This window comes from Tenrec ecaudatus, chromosome 1, assembly GCF_050624435.1.
Source record: "Tenrec ecaudatus isolate mTenEca1 chromosome 1, mTenEca1.hap1, whole genome shotgun sequence".
NCBI lineage: Eukaryota > Metazoa > Chordata > Mammalia > Afrosoricida > Tenrecidae > Tenrec > Tenrec ecaudatus.
The window spans coordinates 77,004,215-77,022,821 of NC_134530.1; the positions used below are offsets into that span (position 1 = coordinate 77,004,215).

The 18,607-nt window shown below is 37.6% G+C and overlaps 1 protein-coding gene and 2 pseudogenes across 2 annotated transcripts in view; 1 reads left to right on the forward strand and 2 right to left on the reverse strand.

Annotated features, from left to right (window-relative positions):
- The window catches only part of NRDC (nardilysin convertase), an 80,661-nt gene that overhangs the window by 6,612 nt on the left and 55,442 nt on the right, over nt 1–18,607 (reverse strand). For both annotated transcript variants that reach the window (XM_075555866.1, XM_075555871.1), the window contains 8 exons: nt 18,012–18,116; nt 15,574–15,697; nt 14,972–15,058; nt 12,346–12,465; nt 11,508–11,559; nt 10,440–10,590; nt 1,912–2,039; nt 1,065–1,227 (listed from right to left, as the gene is read on the reverse strand). In XM_075555866.1, coding sequence (XP_075411981.1) covers nt 1,065–1,227; nt 1,912–2,039; nt 10,440–10,590; nt 11,508–11,559; nt 12,346–12,465; nt 14,972–15,058; nt 15,574–15,697; nt 18,012–18,116 — 930 coding nt within the window. The remainder of the gene's footprint in view (nt 1–1,064; nt 1,228–1,911; nt 2,040–10,439; nt 10,591–11,507; nt 11,560–12,345; nt 12,466–14,971; nt 15,059–15,573; nt 15,698–18,011; nt 18,117–18,607) is intronic.
- Nucleotides 2,050–10,410, reverse strand: LOC142454706 (protein FAM89A pseudogene; annotated as a pseudogene).
- Nucleotides 17,205–17,369, forward strand: LOC142438095 (U2 spliceosomal RNA; annotated as a pseudogene).

Here is an 18,607-nt window from a genome sequence, read left to right on the forward strand (position 1 = left end):
AGCCATAGTCTCAAGTGATCATTTGTATGTTCTAACAAAAACCCAGTACTGAGACACTGGAACACCATGAAGTAAAATAACCAACTACCAAAAACCTTAGAGAGAGTACCTTCTAGCCCAAGCACTCTTGGTTAGAAGAGGCTTGTTAGCTACATGGTCCTAGATATAAACCCAGCTCAATACTTGACCAAACTCCACATTCCTAATCCTTCACCAACCCAATAGTTTAAGTCAGAAATCCATGCACCATCATAAAAGTCTTCCTTCTCCATTATTACTTTATCTAATCAGTCAGTGAGTTTCGGCCACCTTCTATACGTCATTATTTCTTAAGCACCAATTTTTCCTTTCTTTTACCTTAGACCAGGCTACATTTTCACTTCATCTGTTTTAAGTCTCTTAACTGGCATCCCTGTCATCTTTATTAATCAAAAATCTATAGGATAGAGTCAAAGCTATTTGGCTTGACACACAAACTTATCACACAAAGGAGTTTCAAAAGATTCACGGGAAAATTCTATTATCTTTTAATTTTTTGCCCTTATTTGTTTTGACATACAGCTTTTTCCAATTTATATACGTATGTTTCTCTCACCAGTGCCCCCCCCCACTTTAACCTTTGCTATATTGTTAGTTGTCATCAAATAGATCCTGGTGACCCAAATGTACAGAGGAGATTTGCTCCACAGGGCTTTCAAGGCTGTGAGCTTTTGCAAACAGATTGCCAGGCCTGTCTTTCAGGTGCCACTGAGTGGGTTTAAACTGATAATCAATCTGCTAGTACTTAATGTCTAAACAATATTAAACTGTTTTTGGCTTCCATACACAATCTTCAATAAATAGCATATATTTGCCTCATTTCACTCAAAGTCTTGGTCCGTTATTGGCACTCTCCTTCAGTAACAGGAAGTTTTGTCAGAATAGCCAGGTTGCCTCCTAAATAGACTCAAATAATATTGCCTGCAATAAATAAAGAACTTCTCCTTTGGGAAGAACTAAGGCAGTTCCAGGACCTCCAACTGCCTTCAGACCTGGCTGAGAGCAACAGAGCACCTCACACTCACTGTGCCTGTGACATTCCCTTGTACCAGGCCCTCAACAAAGAACTGGGACTTGAACTCTTTGACGAAGCTCAGCAGACACTCAAGGGAGAGGCCATCCATCAAAGCTCGATACTTATCAATCATAGACCAACGGGAATATTCCAGGATTAAAAGCCGCACATCTCTGTACAGAGGTAAAAAGAAAATTAGTATTTGTTATAAGAAACAAAATTTCAGAATAAACAACTATTTGGTCAACTTCCTGTATATAATCTGTTTCAAAAAAGACAATTTCCATCACAATTTAAGATGGGAAAACAATATCACCAATTGCAAAAAAAACAACCCATTTTAAATTACATGCTTTCTCTATTGATCTGTTCATGAATACTTGTAGCAGTGAAAAAAATCAAAGTAAAATGTTAAATACAAGAGTCAAGTTGCCAGAAAAATCAAGTTTGCCCAGTCATACACCGATTTAAACTAATATCCTTCTGTACTCTTAGCTTCTTACTAATTCCAGCAGGTTGCTTTCAGCAGTCCTACGTACAGACTAAGTTGGAGTTAGAAAGCCAATTAACTCTATGAACTAAATCCCCAAACAATAGCCCAATTCTAACATGTCTGAAACCAACGCGGAAACTGCAGGCCCATCTCCCGCACTAAACCCCTCAAACAAAACTCAAAGCCTGACATCAAGTCAATTCTGACCAGAGTCGACAGCAGCACCCCTAAGGGCAGAGTAGAACTCTGTCAGTGGTAGGTTAGAACCATCAACATAAGCCCTTTTTGGCACCAGGGCTCCTGCACTGACCTTAGGAAGACAAATACTTTCAGGCCCTCATAAGTTGATACCATTTATACTCACTTGGCCAGAGTTTCCGGCTTAATGAGGATGTTAAAGTACGTCTTCTTCAACTGTTCCGTTATCATCGTAAAGACAGCTGGTGTGGAACTGAACTCAGCTAAATAGTCAATAATGAGCTGGAACAGTAGCTAAGAGGAAAAGAAAGAATCATTTTAAGTGGTAAAATATGGAAATCCAGTTTTATGAGGGAAAAATGTTTCCCTTTAGTTTTACCAGGGGATCCCACATGGGTCCAGGTGTCTGGGGGGAAAAATATCTTCAAAAAACTGTCAAATTTCAAAGCAGGTGCATAAGCAAATGTGATGAAGAAAGCTGATGATGCCCGGCAATCAAAAGAAACAGTGTCTGGAGTCTTAAGGCATGAAGGTAAACAAGCGGCCATCTAGCTCAGAAGCAACAAAGCCCACATGGAAGAACACAACTTGTGTGATCGCGTGGTCTTGAAGGGATCAGTTATCAGGCATCAAAGAATAAAAAATCATATCATTGGCTGCACACCTCCATGATACGATCGCCAAAGACAAACGGGTGCATAAGCAAATGTGGCGAAGAAAGCTGATGGTGCCCGGCTATCGAAAAAGATAGTGTCTGGGGTCTTAAAGGCTTGAAGGTGAACAAGCGGCCATCTGGCTCAGAAGCAATAAAGCCCACATGGAAGAAGCACACCAGCCGGTGCAATTACGAGGTGCCAAAGGGACCAGGTAATAAGGCATCATGCAAAAAAAAAAAAAAAGAATATGTACATATATATGCATGTATATATATATGTGTGTATATATATATATGTGTATATATATATACCATAGTGAATGAAGGGGGAAGTGCAGAGTGGAGACCCGAGGCCCAAGTGTCTACCATTGGAGATCCCCTCATAAAGGGGTTTAGGAGAGGAGATGGGTCAGTCAGGGTGCGATGTAGTACCGATGAAGAACACAGCTTTCCCCCAGATCCTGGATACTTCCTCCCCCAAACTACCATGATCTGAATTCTACCTTGCAGGACTGGATAGGGCAGAGGTTGTACACTGGTGCATATGGTAGCTGGAGGCACAGGGAATCCAGGGTGGACGATACCTTTAGGACCAGGGGTGTGAAGGGCGATGTTGGGAGAGTGGAGGGTGAGTGGGTTGGAAAAGGGGAACTGATTACAAGGATCCACATGTGACCTCCTCCCTGGGAGATGGACGGCAGAGAAGGGGGGGAAGGGAGACTCCGGATAGGGCAAGATATGACAAAATAACAATCTATAAATTATCAAGGGCTCGTGAGGGAGGGGGGAGGGGGGAGGAAAGGAAAAAAAAAAAGAGGACCTGATGCAAAGGGCTTAAGTGGAGAGCAAGTGCTTTGAGAGTGATTAGAGCAAAGAATGTACGGATGTGCTTTATATAATTGATGTATGTAATGTGTGGATTGTGATAAGAGTTGTATGAGCCCCTAATAAAATGTTTTAAAAAAACTGTCAAATTTAAAATAACAATTTTCCCCTTTAAAATAATTTTATGGGCATTTCTTTTCATATGAACTTTTAAAAACTCATCTGTGGGATATGATAGAACTATTTAATTATGTGACATGTAAATTATTTGCCAATCAAACTGTGGGGGGGTGGGGGAAACTCACTGTCATCAAGCTGATTCTAAACCACATAGGACTTCTAAGGCTGTAAATTTTTAAAAAGTTGATCGCCATATCTTTCTCCTGTAGAGAAGCTGTTAGATTTGAAATACCAACCTGTCAGTACCACGAGGGCTTCATATAGGGAGAAATACTATTTTTTGATATATTGATTCTAGCATCCAGATATATCACACCAAACCCTCTTTAAAAATTTTAGTAGAAAAAAAAATTTTAGTAGCACCACCTTATGTTTTCTAGCAATACAATCATATAATCTGCAGTGGAAAACACATTTTCTCTTCAAAAGAAATTACCAAACATTTCATTTTATTGAACTAGCCTACACCACGCCCCCCCTCCCCCAAATGTTGGATGAATAAAGGATTCTGTAAGTATTCTTGGCTTGTTCCTGGCATTAACATTCAGCATTTCAACACTGAGTGTAATAGGTGCAACTGTGATTTCTTAATGAAAAAAAATTTTTTTTAGTAATTTTAGCCTATAGCGTAGTTTAATAAATATATTAAGGCTTAAGGTAACCATTGTTTTATGAAGAGGAGGGTAGTTTACATCCTAGTACATCCAAAATATACTAGTTTACATCAGAATCTTTGAAAACAAAAAATTTACCGTATTACCACGAAGAAGAAAAAACACGGGTTTGACCAAGTTTTTCATTGAATATATTTGCTTTCCACCTACATATATCTGGTGGACAAAGAATGACCTCAGTTTTCTGATGAACAGGGGGGGAAATAGTTGAATGGTCTAATCTGAGATGTTTACTTTTTGAGCAAAAAGCCTTCACTGATTTGCTTGGACAGTTAGTAATGCAGCTTACAAATAAGTACAGCTGAACAGTGACTTGGAAACTCATTTAAATAGTAAGACTCGCTGTAAAAGGTCCTGAGGAGAGAGAACCAGTGAAATGTTACTATTCATACATCCAAACCTTGAGGCAAGAAGGTGTCCAACAAGTTGTAAGGAAGTTATCCGGCACAATAACCACCCTAGTCCAACACCCACTACTAAGGCAGATTGGGGAGACTCTCATCAATGTATCAGATGATTCCCAACAAGATGCAGTCACAAACACTGATGGCCAAGTACCCAGGTCCGCCTAAGCAGAAACTCCAGCCATCAAGCAGATTGCCCACGTGTGCTAATGGAGAGGGCATGCTCACTTATTAACCTGGCAGTATCCAACCCACAGGCTATCCACTGGAGAAGCACAGAAGGGCCCCGAAAGGTGTATCTATAAGAGGAGAAGCAAGTACTGATGTGTGTCCAACCATAAGGTTTCCCCCCAGTCACAGTTCTGAGGAACTTAAATGGATTCCATGATCCAGTCACTGCTGGACATGGGCGAGATCGGCAACATCCCATCCGGAAGGACTTCCTGCTCCTTGCTATCACTGAGCTGGTTCTGCTCCTGGAAATACTCTTCCTCTTCGTCAAAGAAGCTGTCTTCAAATTTGTACAAGCAGTCTGGGCTGGAGGCTGCCTGGCATGCTCCTTTGTACTCATGAATTGACTCATAGAGGCTGTAGAGTTGACAAAGCAGGGACATGTCCAGCTGAGGGAGTCCAACCATCTCCTGGCAGAGCAGCGCCAAGGCCATATCCAAGTTGGGGGGCTTGGCCAGCGTGGCCGGGATGCACGACTTCTGCACGCATAGCCACTCCAGATGCTGCTAGCCACGAGGGCGACGCACGCCCGAAGCAGAGTGGAGAAGCCCACTGAGGCTCTTGGGCAGCAGTGGCAGCCCGTGGACCCGCAGACCCTGCACACCTCCCGGGCCATCTGCGCCCACAAACGCTGGCAGTGCCCAACTGCTCATCCCGCTTCCACCTGAACTTGCCAGAAGGCGGGCTCCACTGCAAGCCCCAGCTGTGGCGCCTCTAATTAAATGTTTTAAGTACCATATATACTCGAATATAAGCCGAGGTACCTACCGTATATACTTGAATATAAGCTAACCCAAGTACAAGGCAAGATACCTAATTATTACCTGGGAAACCAGAAAAACTGATTGACTTGAGTATAAGCCTAGGATGGAAAATGCAGAAGCTATTGGTGAGTTTCAATAATCAAAACAAACGAAAATAAAATTACTAACAATTGAGACATCAGTGGGGTAATGTATTAAATATTTATTTTAAATAAAAAATATAAATAAAATGACAAGTCATTTAACATTAGTAAACCAGCACAGTAAGTGGAAAATAGGTTCAACAAAAACAATAAGGTATCAACAATGATACCTTAAGAGTACTTATTCCCTGAGCTCAATCAGCAACCAAGCTAAAATGTAATAAGTTAAAATCCTTTAAAACTGGATTCCTCATCATCATCCGTATCCCAATGCAGAGCTTCAGCTGCTGTGAAGTCATTATAGACACTGTCCTCACTGAGATCGCCGTCATCACCATCACTGCTGTCATTTTCATACAAAGCGCAGTCTTCACTGCCATCCATAGCATTACTAATGCTATATTTCTGGAAGGCACATCGCACCATGTCTTCTGGAATGTCTTCCCATGCATCTCGAACCCACTTTGCTATTAACTCTATGTCAGGCTTCCTGAGATTTCCTCCTTTTGTTAGTCGGCCTTGACCAGATGACATCCATTCATGCCACATCCTTCGCACGTGGTCTTTAAAAGGCTTATTCAAAGATACATCCAGAGGCTGCAGTACAGATGGAAGCCCACCTGGAATAACGGCTAAAGTAACTTTACTAGCTTTTGTCAATTTTTTTTATGTAATCCGATAGGTGGGCTCGGAACATATCCCAAACAAGTAAGGATGGCTTTTTCTTTTAAGGTTGCTTGGTTTTGGTCGTCGGTTCCAAATTTCTTCACTCATTTTTTTGTTCAGTCTTCATCCATCCAGCCTTTAACATGTGCACGCACAGTAATTCTTGGTGGGAAATTGGTCTTTTTAGGCAAGGTCTTTCTTTTAAAAATAATGACAGGACGCAGCTTAGTTCCATTAGCCAAACATGATAGAACAACTGTAAAGTGTTGTTTTTTTTTTTTCATTTCCTGTGGTTCTGAGAAAAATGTTTTTTTCTCCTAAACTTGCCACAGCAGTTCTGTTGCTTGGAAGATCAAAAGTCATGGCAGTTTCATCCATATTCCCAATACCTTCCAGGTCATAATTATAAACCCTTCTTTGTTTAATAATAAATGACTGGAATAACAATTTTTTCTTCAAAGTTTTGTGGCAATTTCTGGGAAATCTTTGTTCTTTGTCTCAAACATAGTAGGCCAAACCTATTCATGAAGCGGGTACACCATCCTGCTGACGCGGAAAATTTTTCAATGCCTGGTGCTTTATATTTGTCATCCTTAGCCATTGTAGAGCACGGATGCGGATTCCCATGCGTGTTACGCAGTAACTATTTTGACGACACTCCATAACCCATTTATGCAATTCACTCTCTAGAGCCCCATAAAAAGTCGTTAAACCATGATGAGCCTTTTTTAGCTTTTGGAATCTGTTCCAAGTCAGCCTTCATTTTCTGCCACTCCCTCACTTGCTTTTTGTCAACACAGAATTCCCTACTTGCAATACTGTTATTGCTCTCGTCTGCTCTTGACACAACCTTCATTTTGAAACCAGCCTCATATGGCCAGCGTTTTTGTTCTGGTTCAAGAGTATCCATTTCTAATAGGATAAAAGAAAGACTTTGAAAAAGTACTTTCATGGTAATGCCCCCCACCCATGTTAGCGGGGATGAGGGGGGGACAGGGGGATGCAGGATGTGAATTAACACAGAGACCAGAGGGGAGAGACAGAGCGCAGCCACAGACACATCCTTACCAGTTCAGCTGCTGGCTAAGTGAATCACTACGGATGCTTCTGCGAATTGGAGCCGTCCACATCATAGGACGGCTCTGATTGGTTAGATGTGAGTAAACAAACATTCAAAGCTCTGCAGTGTCAGCAGGGTTTTGAATGAACAGCGGAGAAATGGCAATCACCCACGAGATAACGGGAGCTCATCCCATTATCTCAGGGGACCCCAGTAACATGTTACACCTCACTGGGTACCACTGACCCATGTATAAACTGAACCCCATTTTTTTTGTGCTGAAAAACTTGGCTTATACACGAGTATATATGACAATCTCTTTCTACTACTCTTTCCTTACTTATTGGGAATGGACACTGAAATTTACTAAATTATATTTCACATTTGTCAGTTTATGCATATTGTGTTTCTCCTTTAAACTGCTTTATAATGAGCTATGTTCATCAATTTCCTAGAATTGAATCACTCTTGCATATCTGGTCATGGTGAATTAATCTTTTTGCTATATTGTTGGATTTAATTCTTTTAAAATGTTTGCATCTACATTCTTTATGTGAAACAGCACTCTTTTTTTATCTAGAGGTTTTATTTTTACCAGTTTTTATTTACATATGATTCATGTATCACATAATCTAACAGGTTAAATATATTAAAAAGAGTTGTGCAATCATTATCACAATCCATTTTAGAACATTTTTTTCTTGGTTTTAGTAGCTTCCATTTCTCACCAAACTAAAAAACTGTTCATCTAATTTCTGTCTCTATAGGTTTAACTATCTGAAATTTCACGTTAAAAAATAAAACCCAACAACAAAATATGACATTGAAAAGCCTCAACCCAAAAGAGAACAAAAAGCAATAAAACCTGAACCAAGTTAAAAATGGGCCAAAGGGGAAAACAAATGGTAGGATGTTAAATTCTAACCTAACTAAATCTGGGGACAATAAAATTCACATCTTGGTCAAAGACTAAGTGAATTCAATGGTGGCTTAGTCCGTGTAGGGACTCTGTAAATGGATTTTGGGCTTTCACTGTTAGCCATACAGCCTTCTACAAACTGGATGCTCAGAATTTAAGTGCTAATATAGCTTCCCCCTCTGATTTTGGATTTTATAGTTAATATCCTTTAATGACAGTGGCTGCTGTGCCTTTTCCATACAGACTTAGCTGACACGTCACTTAGTGTCAAGGGTAGGTAAGATTCATAAAATGAACCATATTAATGGTCTGTATTTTTAAAAAGCTCTCCCAAGTAATTTCAAAACATACTTCCCTAAATGACAACTACTGTATTAAGCTTCTACTTGGTTAATATCTTAAGTCACATTATATTTAATGAATGTTCTTGTTAGGTGCCATCAAGTCAGTTCTGATGCATAGCACCCTATTTATAACAGAACCAAACACTACCCTGTCCTGCAGCATCTTCACAATGGTTTAGTCTGAACCCACTGTTGCAGCTACCATGTCAATCCATCTTGTCAAAAAATTTCCTCTTTTTAGTTGCCCCTCCTCTACTTCACACCAAGCATCACCAGTTCCTGGAACTGGTCTCTCCAAAGTATGTGAGAAAAAGTCTTGCTTTCCTTGCCTCTAAGGAACATTCTGGCTGTTATTTCGTCAGTCCACGGTACTTCTGATATTGTTCACGACACCATAATTTAAATGCATTGATTCTTCTTCAATCTTCCTTAGTCAATGCCTAACTTTCACATGCATATGAAGCAACTGAAAATACCATGGCTTGGGTGAGGTGCACCTTAATCCTCAAAAGAACCTCTTTGCTTTTCAATAATTCAAATGAATAACAAATAAGTACATTATATTGGCAAAATTAAAATAGTCTATGGTGCTGCCTCCTCCTAAGACTAATCTTCGTTTCCTGGAAAAGAAGTATTTTTATTAAGGTGATTGTTTTACTCTTGTCTATGGTTTTTGGTAAAATATAGAACTGATCCCCACCTAGCAAATGTCTAACTTCTGGCAAGGTCCTTTCCACCTAGAACTTTCTTTCAGGTACAAACCTAGTTCCTCAAACATTAATACAATAACTATTTACTCAAGAAACCTAGGTAATAAGTTTATTTGTTGAATACAATATGTTATTTTACCTGGAATTTGATGGTCTAAGTTTCTTAGTACACCACATATTTGCTTTCTAAACTTTTACGTTTTGCTTGTTTGTAAGTTTATAGTGTGAAGTGGGTGAAGGTTTAGAGAGCAGATCATCATCTTTACATCTAATACAATTTTTGTTTCATTCTATTCATTGAAATTCTCTCAGTGTGCCATCACTTATCCCCCTCCTCCCTTCTTTCCTAACCCTTGCACAAGTTGTCCTTGGGTGAATGCTGCCCTTTTGATTTTATATACTTGACTATTCTAAGGTTTGCATGGCCCACTCAAGTTATTGTTCCCCTCAGAGGTTTGCCTGCTCATGAACTTTTATGAAGCATCTCTCGAGCTCATTTCTTGTCAAGAGATAAATTTCAGACAAGATAAAGATATGCTTTTTAAAAGGCTCATAAACTTGTTGGAAAAACTAAATACAAGTACTGAAAACAATGGGGGAAAGTACAAAAAAAACATGGAAATGAAAATGTTAAGTTTAAATGAACATTGGATATAGTAGAACTGCTTCTACCTATCGATGGCTGTAAACCTTTATGGAAATAGGTTGCCACATGGAGCAACTGGCGGATTCATACCATTGACCTTTCGGTTAACAACTGAATGCTAAGGTACTTCACCACCAGGGTCCCTTATTAATACCGCAGGTACTTTAAATTTATTGTTGCATGGTATGAAATTAAATTCAAACCTGTCCTAAATATCTGTGTTGGCTTCACTGATAGGAAATAGAAGTGAAAGTAAGCCAAAACCAGGGGCTATTTCTGCATGCACTGCTAACATTTAATGAAATGTATGTCATGTACTGCCCATAAAAGTGAGAACAGCTGTCAACGGTCAAGAAAACTCATGATATCCACATTAAAGAACATTACCTTTTACTTCTTGCCATTCTTGGTGCTAGAAAGTCAGCAAATGTATCTTAGAGCTCTATATAAGGGAACAGAGCATTTGTACTTACAGGTAGTTTGTGGTTGAATCCTTTCACTCGAATAATTAAACCATGTTCTCCAGCTACCAGTTTATACTCCAGCTGTGCCACATCTGCTTCATAAGCTGGTTCCGCAAGATTGTGGGTAAGGATGTTGACAAAGATATCAAAGAGGACCACACTGGGAAGTATAAAATGGGAATAACATCAGCAGTTGGTAAGAAATAAAAAAGACGTTTTGTTTCAATTTAAAGCAAGAAATTTCACTTTTAGAAAAGTTTTAATTTTCTACTCCAGTATATAAAACTGTAAACTAAGAGTTCAAAGGTAAATGCACCTTACTCAGGACTAAGTTCTAGAACTCTACCTTCTGCAGGCCTATAAACCCACAGGGACAGTTCTATTCTACCCTATAGGGCCTCTATGAGCTGGAAACAACTCGAGACGTGCTGTAGTGCTTCCCAATCCTTTCCATGCTATACCTACAGAGAAAATGATATCTGTACTACACAAAGGAGTAAACAAAACTCCATTAATGTTTCATGTCAATGTTTAGTACACAATACACAGAGCTTTGAGGGAAAAGTAAAAACAAACCAGTAAGCAATATAGCATTAACAATGACAAGAAAAAAGTATAAGTCAAAATAAAACAAAACAAAATTTAGTTTTTTAATAAAAAATTATTTCCTAGAAAATAAGGCAATTCCTCCAGGAACAAGAATGGGAATAGCTAAACCAGGAGGGTAGGGGGAAGGTGGGAAGAGGGGGGGAACTAATTGCAATGATCAGCACATAACCATACACGCATTATCTCCCATTCCCTAAGGGGATGAACAACAGAAACCGCAGAGGAAGGGAGAGACAGTGATTGCTGTAAGATATGAAAATAATAATAATTTATAATTTATCAAGGGGTCACTAGGGTGGGGTGGGGGGAGAGGAGCTGATACCAAGGGCTCAATAGAAAGTAAAGGTTTAGAAAATAATGATGGCAACATATGTACATATATGCTTGATACTATTGATTTATGAATTGTCATAAGAGACCCCAATGAAATGATGTTTTAATTTTAAAAAAAAGAAGCCAATTCCTTACTTTGCTGCAGACTTCTGTATCAAAGGTGAGATCAGATGAAAACGTATATATGCTGAGAGAAAACAGAAAGTCAATAAGAAAACATAATAATGCCAGAAAAGTTATAGCAAGCCTTTCCAAGAAAGCGGAATAGTTATGAACACTTTCAGAAACTTTTGTAAGCTAGTCAGGAAATATTAGAAATACCTTCCAAATTCAAGATGTGTTTGAGATTGTAGATATCCAACAAATGGCATCAAACCACATTTTATATAATTCCAAATTGTTTAAATTTTCATTTCATAAATAAGAACAGAAAAAAACCCAAAAAAATAGAAAGCTTGAACCATCATGATACATGACTAGGCCTTTTAGAATCCATTTAGCTATATCCTAAACTTTTAAACTGCAAAGAAAAGAGGTAGAGGGTAACAGGAGAGAGTTCACATTTGTAGTGCTGGACTAGACTATAATGCCTAAGAAATATTTCCTTTGGGATGCATTTATCATAGCTGGTTTATAAATAATGCTCAAATAACACCACTAATTCTTTAAGATCGCCTGATACTTCAGTCTACTTTCATATAACTGAAAGAAAAATAACAGAACATAATTTCATTCTAGGTTAGAATCTTTAATCTTTTAATGGAATCTGGAGTGTCTACACGAATTTCTGTGACAGTAAGGGAGCAGCATGTATCTGGATAAATAATATAGATAAGCCTAGAAAAACGTCTTTATTTCAAATAGAAAAGGAAGGGTAAAAGGGTAGATAGATACAGGGAAAGATCTGCTATGACATACAAAAGATTTGCTACACTCATATCACTTCCATAAGGAAAATAAAACCTTTTTTTACCTTTGGGAATTTTGAACTTGTTGTCTTTCTTATACCACAGGCAACCTTTTGGTGTGTTCACAATTTTAACAGGGTATTCTGTCTCAGGGCAATCAAAAGCCTTCAATGTGAAGTCCGTGGCTACCAAAAGAAGAGTAATTATTAATTCAGGTATTTCAAGAGGATTCCCATGATTTATATGGTTTCAGAAGTCTGGCTTAGTCTTTGTGACAAAAATAAGCAACTCAAATACTGTAGTTCAATAAATTAGTAGAAAAATTATCTGTCCTTAAATGAACTCTTGATAGTTCATAATTTGTCATGTTGAGTCACCTTTCACATTAAGTTTCGCTCCCTTTCTCAAAGAAAATATTCAGAGAATGACTTTCTTTGGTCAGGACAGTTGTATGGTAGGACTTCAAAGGGTTCACAGAAAATTTAATTATCTTTTAATTCAATTTCTCCATGAACTCTTTGAAGCCTGGCCTCATTGAGCAATTTAAGAATGAATACACTCTTGAATGGGAATGTCTTCTGGCAGCTACATGGCTATTTTGAAAAATTAGAAATGGTTGTCTCAAACCCCAACTTGGCATTTCAATTAATAAAAACAAAGTGTTTCATCAACATTTATGGAACAAAAAGTTAATGTAGAGAAACATAAAAGCAAAGGAGGGGAGCTGTTGGCTACGTTTATACATTAAAAAAAGAACTGGGTCACTTAGGATTGAAGTCTAAGAAATGAATTGTATTATCTATAAATAATTTTTAAGAAAAAAATTTAATATGGCAATATACAACTTTGAATTATTTTATCTAACTCAGTGTCTTCCTTTTTTTTCTCTCTAGACCACAGTTAGTATAGGTTCTACATTACAAAATAGTGGAGAGATAACACACATATAACCCATCTAAAACAAAGTTCTTTCCCCCTCAGGATGATTTTAAATGACTTTATTATTTCCCATGTGTGACAGTACACAAAGCACAGGGTATTCTTTCTTCTTTTCCTAAGTTTTAACCTCTAATTTTATTGTATTATTTTTCAAATCACTTTTAAAAAGCATTTTATTGGGGGTTCTTCTCACAATCCATATATACCCATTGTGTCAAGTTTGTATATAAGTTGCCGTCATCATTTTCAAAACATTCTTTCAACTTGAGCCCTTGGTATCAGCTCATTTCTCCCCTCCCCCACCATCATGAACCCTTGATAATTATATATTTTTTTCATGTCTTACACTGACTTTCCACCTTTCACCCACTTTTCTGTTGTCCATCACTCTAGGAGGGGGTTATATGTCGATCACTGTGATCAGTTCCCCTTTTCTCCCCCGCCTTCCCCTTCCCCTCCTGGTATTGCCACTCTCATTGGTCCTCAAGGATTTATGTCCTGGATTCCTGTGTTATATGAGATCTTATCTGTACCAGTGTACATGCTTTGATCCAGCCAGATTTCTAAGGTAGAACTGGGATCATGATAGTTGGGGCGGGGAGCATTAAAGAACTAGAGGAAAGTGAGTGTTTCATCAGTGCTAAATACTGCACTCTGACTGGCTCGTCTCTTCCTTGTGACCCTTCTGTAAGGGGATGGCCAATTGTCTACAGTTGGGCTTTGGATCTCCACTCCACCCTTTCCCTCATTCACATTGATATGATTTTTTTAAAACAAAGTTCTTAAAATAATATCCATTCAATATATGAAAGAACTTTAAAAAGTAATTGATAAAATAAAATTACAAACTAATGGGATTTGTCCACATAGTTTTTGGAGTCCCTCCCACTCCACCCCCTACAAATCTGTACACTCCTGCCCCAAACAATGAAACATTCTGCAACTTTCCAGTCTAGTTGGGTTTTTAAAAATACTTTTCATACTCAATTACATTGACCTTAAACATTATTTGTATAACCCATTACAACTGGTGACCTGGCTGACGGTTTGGTGACCTGCCTTGCTGTTTGCTGTATGTGCTGGGATAGCCTAGCTCTCTCTCTCTCTCTCTCTACAGAGGACAACCTGGAAGCTCTCAAGACTTGAAAGACTGCTAGTGTCTCACAACTCTCTCATGGGAGTGAGTTGCACTGAGCCATTTTTACTACTTTATAATTTAACTATTCATTTCTTGTATTATATATCTAACTATCTATATACAATTTAACAGTTCATTGCTTGTGTTAGCTATCTTTATAAATATATATATAATTACAAGCAATCTGGTTTTATCTCTCTAAAGAATCCTATTTAATACATTTAACCCCTTTAATGGGGTTACAAACAGCAGTTTTAGAAACACTAGAATAAGTTGATAAGATAATTACAATTCCTAAGGAAAGTTGCATATGGGAAGGGATCATCAATGATGGGGAAGAAAAAAATTTGAGTTTCGCAGAATCTTTGAATTAGGTTTTAAGCCCTGATTCCTCAGTTCATCAATTCAATAGTCTTGGACAATCACTTTGCTTTTCTAAACTTTAAGTTTCCTTATTTGGAAAAGTAAACAACAAAACGAAACAAAAAAATTGAATTTAACAAGCTCAAATATAAATTTTATGAATTTACATTTCATAAAACATAATATATGATGTAAGTGGGTGCTTTTCAGTATCCAGATGGTTCATATGAAATGATTATTATTTCACTGACCTATGTACTTGTTTTCAGCTGGAAGATGCAGCTCTGAATTCAATTCAAAATTACTACTCCACAGTTCAGTCCAAGAGGTTTCAATTTCTGTGGAGAATTAAGAACAAAAAACTGACCTAGTAAAAGATGCAATTATCTCTTAATTAATAACAATCCAATCATCAAAAGGCCTTCACAAACCAATTCTTTTGAATAAAATCTTGCTCTCAAAGTGTGGTGCCTATAGCATTGATAATATCTTGGAGCCTGTTAGAACTGCAGCATCTCAAGGCCCACGCTAGACCTACTGAATTGGATTCTATTTTAATAAGGTCTTCAGGAAATACATATGCACACTGACATTTGAGACATTTTTCTCAGTAAATAGTTTTAAAAATTCTGCCACGAAAAAGTCAAGGAAACAAACAGAACCTTTTCACTCCTTATATGTTATATAAAAAGAGTAAAAACCAAGTTACTTCAAAGTAATACAAATAGTTTTCATGTCAAAATACATTTTTTAAAACTTATACTTTTGTTAAGGTGTAAAAATTATTGCAATGTGAAAATTCTCGGGCGAGTCCGACACATCTAAGTGTAGGAAAATTGTTAAACTATTTTACCTTGCATACTATACTGAGTCCCAAACCACTTCTCCTTAAGGTCGCATTTTCCCTCATTAGCACCAGACAGAAGAACAAGATTTGCTTTTTGAGGAACTAGCTGATTAAGGGCTTCGGCAATGACCTAATATATGGGTAGAAGAGGACCCAAACACAAAACAATTTTAATCCAACACATTTCTATCTGAATGGTAAAGCCAAATTATGTTACGTAACCCCAAGATCTTAGCAACTTGATCTCATAGTACCTATAGTCAGGTGTTCAAATTCTCAAAGCTTCATAAATATATCAATGTTTTCATATTTCATAATAATGCTACACAAACAGGGTTCAACTCAAATTCTACATACCAACAGTATTAGCAAAAACTGTCATTTACTGAACCTTTGCTATATACCAGGCAGTATTTAGCACATGTTATTTCATAAAATCCTAAAAATAAAAAAGCCTAAGGTATACTCATTTTATAGAAAATGGCATTTGGCTTCAGAGGTAAATGTTGAAATAATTAACTTAAAGATTAAGTTGAACAGAACACAGAAGTGGCAAGAATATAGTTCTACCTAAGTTTTAGATACTGGTTTTTTTTAAAAAAGACATTCTTAACCACTATATATTATTTATGTATTTTTACTAATTCTTGGGTATGTACAGGCAATTTCTGGGTTACAAACTCTGACTTCCATATAACCCAAGTTCTAAACTAGACCCTTTATGTCTCTCCTCAGTGCAAATCAAGGAGTGGTGCAAAGGAAGGGGTGGAATGGTGGCCTAACTCCAGACTCAGCCAGCAGCAGATAAGCAGATGCTCTCTGAACCCACCTGGTCCCTACCCCACTTCAGAGGCAGGGGGCCTACTGATGGGCACACAGGACATGTAATGCAGGCAGTGGGTTGGCACCTCTCCCACAGCTGTCATTCTAGGCCAGCTCTGGGATGGCAACACCCTTCCTGTGGATGAGTAGTAAGCAAGGTGGCAGGCAAGGACCCAAATTCACTATGAACTACTTGGCCAGGCAACACTTTACCACAACCAAGAGGCTGAAGGAGATGGGTCTGGTTGTTCCCCTGCCTAAATTCAAGCCTAAACCTGATACCAATTTTTTGGGTTACCAAAAATACTTGGGCAACATATAATCAATAGTAATAATAAATGATTGTTACTTTCTAACACACGTCAAAACATTATTATTATTGTATTATTAGTGTTTTATATCTCTAGAAGTATTTTTAATGCATAGAAAGGTACACTATATATGATCCAGTAAGACAAACATTTGACTAATGAAGATATGAAATGATTCATCATAAAGATTAACTTAAATATTGAACTTGTAGATTGAAAAACAAATTGACCTTATTTATAATCTGGATACTGCTTGTACCTCATACTTAAAGATTAGAAAAAATATTTAAATCTCAAATTGAAAGCCTTCCTTCAACAATCTCTTAATTATGAAATGAACTAAACTCAGGATTTTATGGCTTAGATTTAGATGTCAATGACCATGTAACATTATTTCATCTAGAAAAAAATAATGGTGGGTTTGGAAGCAAAAATGTAGAGCCCTGGGCACAACCATTTGGGGGAATAATGTGTCTTCCTCACTTTAAAATAAAACCATTTTGAATCGCTTCTCGGCCTTTTGGCTAAGATCAAGTGTAAAATAAAACCATTTTGGAATACCTTACACCAAGGTTTTTCAGTCACAGCACCACTAAAACCTGGAGCTGAATAATTCTTTGTTGTGGGGGACTATTTTCTGCATTGTAAAATATTCACCCTTTACTCACTAAAGGCTAATAGCACCCACTGAGGTACATCTACCTAAAATTATCCCCAGACATTGACAAATAGTTCTTTAAAAGGTAAAACTATCTTGGGTGGTCTTTGGCCCATAATGAGGAATATTTTAAAAGTTCATGGAAAAATAGAATTAAATGATAATGAAAATCTTCCACAAACTATTTGAAGCCATTCTTATGAAGTAATATGACCTACTCCTCGAGTGTAGTGAAGACCCTGACCAACTATTTCTAATTCAGAGTTGGTTTTTTTTCTTTCTTATTTGATAAATATCTTCAATATGATTGTTTTACATTCAGATTATTCTTAATCTCCTCTTAAATTAAAAGGTAAATTTAAAATGCTGTTGAGTATGATCAACTAAATCGCAAAATTCTTTTGAATTACTTTAACTATTTTAGATATTTCAACACTCAAAAAGAAAATTTGATTTTCCCCTTTTCATACTAAAATGTATCGTGCAAGAATCATGGAAACTAATCCATAAAACTATTAATAGTTCTTATACTCATGAAAACAAAATAAACTGGTTAAGCATAAGCAAGTTTTCGTCATTTCATAGTTCATAGGTACGTCCCTATACTTTTCATCATCCTCATCCCTAAGAGCAAATTTTAGAAATTTACTTACATCTGGATGATATTCAAAAAGAAGTTGATCTCCAGTGAGAAAGTCTTGCATTGGGTACAGCTGCATGTTTTCACAAATATTTTCCACATACTCAACTGGATCTGTCTATAAAGAGGGAAACTTATGTCACAACAGGCCCTTATAATTATACATAAATTACAAAGCATTAAACAAAACCTGAACGTTTCCAAATAAATATAACCAAATACCTCAATAGTTACAGCTTAAGAATCTGATATTAAGAATTAAACAGAGGATAGTGAAATAGATCAATGTGTATATATTTATTGGTTAGTATTAAGGTAGGGCCTCCACTCAAGTACTCCCTCAATGTAAGAATACTTTTGTTCTATTAAACTGGCATTCCATGATGCTCACCTTCCCAACACGATCGCTGAAGACAAAGCAGGTGCATAAGCAAATGTGGTGAAGAAAGCTGATGATGCCCGGCCATCAAAAGAAACAGTGTCTGGGGTCTTAAGGCATGAAGGTAAACAAGCGGCCATCTACCTCAGAAGCAACAAAGCCCACATGGAAGAAGCACACTAGCCTGTGTGATCACGAGTTGCCGAAGGGATCAGTTATCAGGTATCAAG